General features: G+C 36.8%; 1 protein-coding gene across 1 annotated transcript; it reads right to left on the reverse strand.

Annotated features, from left to right (window-relative positions):
• Positions 1–732: 732 nt before the first annotated feature.
• Positions 733–2,009, reverse strand: LOC126336444 (RNA-binding protein pno1). The gene is made up of 2 exons (XM_050000145.1): positions 1,895–2,009; positions 733–1,492 (listed from the first exon to the last, which is right to left on the reverse strand). The coding sequence occupies exons 1-2, from the start codon at positions 1,908–1,910 to the stop codon at positions 822–824; spliced, it is 687 nt and encodes a 228-aa protein (XP_049856102.1). The 5' UTR covers positions 1,911–2,009; the 3' UTR covers positions 733–821.
• Positions 2,010–7,821: the final 5,812 nt, after the last annotated feature.

Below are 7,821 nucleotides of genomic sequence, written 5' to 3' on the forward strand. Positions count from 1 at the left end.
AATCCTATAACAGACTAGCATCCAGACTTTAGCAGATGAAAGCATAATTCTTGCAATATTGTTTTTCCTCTATATCTGCATTCTCAAGATTTAAAGTACAAGCATTATCAGAGATAAGTGGTCATGTTCATGGAAAAGTAAAGTGTGCACAGAGTGATGCCAAAAGTGTAATATTTCAACTTATTTATGAGGATCAGAATCCACAGCACCATAAGTACATATTGGTATGGCTATCTGTGCTGTAATTCCCTTTCTATATTACACACAGATTTTCCTTGGTTTTAAGTACACCCATTATGCTAAATTCCAAAGATACACTTTTATTGGGCCACAACTGAAGTCATTCTGTGAGTAATTCCACCAGTTTGGAAAAGGACATTCAAAACCAACCATTAAAGTTATGTCTTAAATTACTTAAAATAAACTTTCATAACAAACTGAACAATACAACATGAGTGGAAAAAGTAACCAGCAAATATTGTCACAAACGAGGAGCAAGCAGGGTCAATGACACCTTCCATAGTTATCTAGACTCAATAATTGAAATTTGTTAGCCACACAGCAAGTAGCATTAGTTGTTAAACTGGAAATTAATGGAGAAATTATGGAAGCTGTGCAGATAGCACATGTGGTTAAACATCACTTTCCATTTCCAACATAAAGCTGAGGGTTTGGAATTTCAGGTAATGTCATGTAATTTCAAAAGAAAAAATTGACAACAAAAAAAGAAAATAAACTTGTGGAAGATAAGTTTTATTATGGTTTTTATATTCACAAATCAAACCAATATCATTTGGTAAACTTTACAATATATAATACTTTTACACACGTTCTGATATCCTACTTGCAACTGTTCGTAGTTGCCCATACACTTTGGAAGGTGGACTACCAAGAATCAGGTTGCATAACGCTCTTCGGGCAACTTGGATGTTTTGAAACGATCCCAAAATATGTATTTTCGAATCTGCTAAAACAATTCGAGTTTTCGTGGCATTTTCTATTGCAAACTTAGTTCTTCCACCTTTTCCGGCAAGCCTTCCAATTGCACGAGACAAGTGATCACCTTTTAAGGGTTTAACGTCATTGATCTCGAATGATTCAATGAATAAATCATCTAAACGTAAAAGCGCTAAGGCATCTTCCACTTCAAAACCGTACACAAATGCTCTTACAAAGTCAGCAGCTTTCTGTAGATTTGCTATGTCTTCTGTCTCCTTGCACGTACGTATTTCAACATGTCTAGTCTTCAAATTGAATCTTATTTGCAAATGCAAATGCTCAACGACAGGAGTAAATATTTTCATCCAGTTTTCTTTGAGTGGTGTATAACGATGAGCTGGCACGGGAACTTTTCTTACTTCCACTTTTTCCGCAGAAGTATTCTTCTGTCTTTTAGCTGGAAGAGAATTAGGCTTTGCTTTCCCTTCAATGCCATGGTCAATTTCCATAGGACTGTCATTCTGGGCTCGACGTTTGACAGCTTGTTTAATTTCTGAAATATAAATTACGTATTGTCAAACTTGAATCATAGGACTAGTCAAAGACTACAACTAGGGCTTCTGTGCACAACTTAAAAGATCTTGCGGCAATAAATATAGATGTGGTAAACCCCTCCTCAGACAAAAAATTATAAATTAAAATTGCTGGTATCGGAAGAGGAGTTTCTCAATTTACTACAACGGCAACAGATTGATAAGAACACTCGCACATGGCATGATCCGATAAAAATATTTGGAAGAAAAACTTCAGACATATGTAAACAATTACGCTACTAGTACACACCCACCCAAAAATTTTGCCTTACACACAGTAAACAGAAAAATATAAAAGCCTGACAACATTTTAACATCTTTACCAAAAAAACACGACAATAAATAGATTAATAGCAACCAACCTTCTATTTCTGGCATTTTGATCTCTCCTGGAACAATAAACGCACTTTGCTACTTCAGTTTTCCATATTTACAAACCCACGTGCACTCAGACGCAAAGAATTTCCAAAGAAAGATATGGTACGCCACCAACGATATTTTAGCAAAGTCGAGTCAATGATCGCTGTCAAACGATCGATTCACACTAGACAAAACGAAACGAGTGGCGGAAGCTTCCATTTCCAGAAACTGTTACACAGTCCTGATACTGTCTCTTGCTCGTTGCAACAGCCGCCATACTCATCTTGCATATTTAAATGTATATTTAGCTGATATGTTTTATGACGCAGTATTCTATTTAATGTAACGGCCCACTGAATATCTGACACATCACGTCACCCTTATGTTGAAGCCATAAAGAGAAGCTCTGACAACCAAAAGAGGAAGAGAAAATTCTACGTCTCAAGAACCTAGCGTAGTGGATAATGTTATGTATAGCAGAGTGGAAGGATGGAGAATCGCATCACACTAGTGCCTACAAGTAGCCTATCTTAGGGTTGTTAAAGCATTATGCGATTTTCTTTTGAGTGTAATGTTCTGCAACGTCTTGAGTTACTTACATTTCTGTCAGATTAGAGAGCGAAGAATGAAATAAATTTGGCTGTTTGTTAGCAAACATTTGACGCGTTCCGAGTGTGTGGTTAGGCAGGAACGTAAAAGCACAGATTTAATTGCTGCGACGGAAATGAGAAGAAATAAATTTTAAATTCTTCCTTACCACAAATTTTTGGCTCTGTATTTCCGAATATGTGGCAATGTCACATTGTGTGGTTAGGGAGAAACGTAAGAAAACAGCTTAAATTTCTGCGAGTGAAATGAAGAGCAATAAAATTCATAGTCCTCCTTGTTACAAATGTTTCGCTGTTTGTTTGCGAATATGTGACAATTTCCTAGTGCGTAATTAGGCAGGAACCTAAGAGCATGTAAAGTAAGTAACTTCTGTGTGAACTTTCTGCTCTGAAGACATCAGATGCTAACTTAATTCTTATTTCTGTGTACCGTCTCCAAATGGCAATTTTGAAAACTTCATCAGCAGACTGGAAAGCTTCTGTGTCATCTAGTATACATAGCAGCAAAAATTGTCTTTGTGGAGACTTTAACATCTATACTGGGAAAGATAGTGACAAAGAGAGCCCTTTTATGAACTTTGGAAGCAGTTATGGACTGTTTGTGCAAGTTATCTTAGCAACAAGAGGAGATATTTGTCTTCATACATCTGCCACAAACCTAAATAGTTGGGACTACAAAGTAAGTGTCGTTGACCCTATGCTTGTGGATCACAGTGTGGTAATCGTGAAGCTACAACAAACTCAGTAAGTACACAACAAACTGCCACCTGGCACTGAAATTATGTCTTCAGAAATAGAGTTATTACAAAGAAAACTAAAATCCAAGAGGTAGCAAACTGCCAAATCAAAATCCACATGTAACAGTGTCTAAGTAAAAAGGTGGTATACCTCTACATTAGATAAAATAAAATCCAGTGCACAACTACAAAGTCACAGAAGATATTGGCATTAAGAGTTGACTATACTGCAGTTATTTACATGCCAAAAGGGTGTACAGAAAGAAGTAGAGAAAGCAAAGAAGGAAAGCAATGCCAGATTTATCGATGAAACTCAGAATCCATGCAACGCAGCATGGGATCTGGTTAATGACCATAGGCGAAACAAGGTGATCCACATAACGCTACAGGATTATATCAAAACTACCAATACTAGACAGGGTGGTGGAGCCTATAACGGAATATCAGCTATTAAGTTGTTTTGAAAGAACGAACCCCTTTTATGAATGCAGATGGCTTTCGAAAGATCAGTTCAACTACAACTTAGTTACAAATATAAGTCAGGGTTTTGAAGACAACGAGTTTATAGCAATGGTATTCTGCGACCTTAGTGAGGCATTTGATTGTATGCCACATGGGGCCCTCCTCAGCTGGTTAAAATCGAGTAGTATTGGGGGAATTGTTGTCTCAGTGCAAGGAGCAGATTTAGGTCAAATGAAGATAAAACAAGGTGTGCCTCAGGGATCTGTAATAGGATCTCTGCTGCTCATTAGTTTAGTTAATGACATAGACTCCAACATGGCACACTTTGCAGTTTGCAGATGATACACCTTTACTCTCAAAAGGGGTGGATGTAGTTCAGATTGTTCAACAAGTAGGGGTACCATCTAGTGAGGCCAATACCCGTTTCATCATGAACAAGATGAAAATTAATAAAGACTGAACAAAGAGGATTATATGCAGCCTTAGTGATGCTGGAGCCCTGGGTTACACAGCAGCTGTTAAGCATCTAAGTTTTTTCATTGATACCAAGCTAACTTGGCAACAATGTACTCAACATGTATTTTCCAAACTCTGACAGGTTCTACACTTCTCAAGGAAATAAAAAGTGTAATATCATAACATAGTATGCAATGTCCCATAGCCTCATCAGCTAGGGGCTGTTACCTTGGAGCCATTCTGCAGGCTATAATATCACAGTGGTACCTATTAACAGTATGCTATGCAATGTTCCATGGCCATGTCAGCTATGGGCTGTTGCAGTGGAGCCATTCTGCAGTCTGTAAGAATGTGCTTTTATTGGAAAAGAAAGCACTGAATCTCGTTGCCTCCCGCAAAAAAAAAAAATGATCATTGCACAACAGTTTTTCCCATATTAGGAATTCTGACTGTTTCAGCCAATATTTTTTCAGTTGCCTTGTTCATACAAAGAAAAATCATTAGACCTACAGGAAGGGAAATGAAGTTAATCAACATAGCACTCACTATATGGACATTACAGACAGGGAAAGATATTGATTAAGTGAGACACTGAACAGGTTCCCTAAAGTTATTACCAATCAAACAATTTAAAACTAAAATTTTGCATATTCTTACAGTGCTACCTTTGTACATAATTGAAGAATGCATCTCTGATCGTTAAGTGGAGATGTGAACTTTCATTACACTTGTATTGAACAGCTTTGCAAACACTCAAGAAGCCTGGTTTCAACAGGATGGGGCGATATCACACACTGCACGGCAACCAATGGCATATGGGCTAGAATTGTTTGGCAACTGTGTGATCTCACGATTCGGTAACATTCACTGGCCCCCTAGATCGCCAGATTTATCCGTTTGTGAATTATTCTTGTGGGGCTACCTCAAGAGCAAAGTCTACACGACTCGACCAAGAACCTTGGATGAGTTAAAAAAGAGAATGCGGGAAGCAATTCACAGTATTCCAGGTGAGATGTTGCAGCGGTCAATGAGGAATCTCAACATCATATTTCAAGAATATATTCGTACAGGAGGATGCCATCTAAAGGATGCAATTTTTTAAAAACTGACAAATGACATAAATGTTTCAAAAATGGGAATGTTGTAAGGTTTCAGGTACTATGAATGTAATTTCTTTCCGTACTTCTAGTTTTACTGTATAGCGGAAATATTCCCGCTTTTCTGTGTCGCCCTGTACAAATACTCAAAAATCATGAAGAGACAGATAGCTCACATGTTATAAGTAATGGAATTTCCAGTTGGTATGTCGGAAGTTGGACGTCTATGATTCTGCTGCGATCATACACAAACTCTGAGCCTGAGATAATATTAGTGCTTGTAGTAGCAAGTGAACAGTTGTTGAGAGGAGTCAGAAGTGGTCGAATGCAAACATGCAATATATGGAAGTCATGCAAAATGAGAGGTTGTAACCTGCTGTGATTATGCTAGTAGCACCAAAGGAGACTTTGGTATTAATTGAGAATTTTTTGGTAATTTGCCTTTTTGCTGCACATAGTTGTTGGTTGCTTGTGCACTGGAGGGATTCTGTCAGATTTGTGTATGCAGACACTGAGAGCAATATTTGTATCAGTGTTGGGGCCAGAGATTGTGGAATAATTAAAAGTCACTGTAAAGTTTTTCAATGTATAAGTAATATATATATATATATATATATATATATATATATATATATATATATATATATTCCAAATATAATAGATTATAGACTTTATTGGTTTCTTTCATTTTTTATACCATTTAAGGCTAGTTGACCAAACCCCTCTAGATCATTCCATTTCTATGTATGTAAGAAATACGGCAGTAGTTCTTGCAATTAGGATAACCATGCATTGCACACTGCATGAATAGCAGTATTACTTTTGAAACATTTTAGTATCTTACTGAACATGCAGTTGCAGCAGGAAGAGGAGGTAAGTTCTGTGTTGCATACAGGAGCATTGCACAACAGTTGTTAGGGGATGTTAGAGAATATTTTAAAACTCTCAGTCAGATAGTTGAGAACTGACTTCTTTATAATTCGTAGGAGAAGTAATTAATTTTCTGTTCCTATTTCTATTTCTTGTTGCTTTCTATACATACAACTAATGTGGTGCCACAGCTTGTGGCTTTCTGTAGTGGCATCATGAGCTATTGTACACACAGGACACCACAAATTCTGCATAGTTACATAGCTGTCAGTATGGTGTCACTTGAAATCATATGGGTGGTTATGAATATTATAGTGCAGGTAATGGCATTAGAGTTGTGACAAGACTTAAATACAGGAAGACGAAACCCAAATGTTGGATCTGAAAATAGATTTTGCTCCAGGATAAACCAGGGGTCACAAACACGTTTGTAAAAGAAATAACACTCCGGGACGAAATTTCTGTCTGCAGTGGCAACATCCCCAACAACTTGCATATACAGTAAATATCATCTGCAGACATGCCACTCTTCAAAGATTTTAGAACTTATTATATTCATTGGTACAAGCATTAAAAATATCGAACATTTAGTTTAACAGGTGCCATGTCATATCTGAGATCGATTTCCTGCATTAATCCACAATTTATACAATGCTTGCTCTCACTAATAACGTCATTTACATGAGTCGCATTTTTCGTTACATGTATTAAGTTTATTTATTTATTCATCGAAAAATATTTTAAGATTGCGGAATACATTATTGATTTGCAAATATTGCTTGCAAACACACACACACACACACACACACACACACACACACACACACAAATGCAGAAAAATCAAACATAGGTTGCTGCTCTTGCAGTTTCCCAAGCTGCCAAAGTTTACCTGTCGCTCACAGTTTTCACTTTTTCCAGTAATAAACTATAACACACTAAAAGCTAATGGAGTACAGCAGCAATAAGAGCACAATAACAGCAACAGAATGCTCATGTTTCGAAATATTGCCACCAGGGAGCAGTAATGGTTTTGCTGTGTGTGTGAGCTGGCTGAATGGTACGGAATTGATTGTCAAAATATTCCACAATACATTTCACCTGGATGGATTCACACTACAGAAAGAAGCAAAATGGGACATTAATGTCAACGTTTCTAGTTGTGACGTAGGTATTGCAGATATTGACAGGGAAGGGGCTTATTTGTTAACATCAGACGTTAATACATTCTCACCATGGATTTTGTATTCTCTTGTCTTCTTAATTTTACTACTTGTTTTGTTTTGTGACATATTGCAAAGATTTTGTAATGACTAAAATATTTTTCCTGTGGGTGTTCTTCCACAAAAGTGGCCAGATACCTATTTGAAGGATAAAACTGGTTTGTCTTATGTAATATCTACACAAAGAAAAAGGCTACAGTGTATCTAAATAAGGGTATAAGTTGATGAAGCAATTCTCATTAAATATCTGTTTTAATAATGAAAAGTCAGCTCTATCGAGGGAGAAAACCATTTAATACTTTTTTATCAGTGCAAAGTCAGCTCCATCAAAGAAGCAAATTTCAATAGTTTTTAATGTTATTTTGGAATCAGAAAGCGCAGAGAGAACATAATATGCAATGAAAAAAGACTCTACATAGTTCCTTGTAAAAGCACATAATATGCAATGAAAAATAAACTTCTCCCATTTTCTTATAAAC

The sequence above is a fragment of the Schistocerca gregaria genome, chromosome 2 (genome assembly GCF_023897955.1).
Source record: "Schistocerca gregaria isolate iqSchGreg1 chromosome 2, iqSchGreg1.2, whole genome shotgun sequence".
Taxonomy (NCBI): Eukaryota; Metazoa; Arthropoda; class Insecta; order Orthoptera; family Acrididae; genus Schistocerca; species Schistocerca gregaria.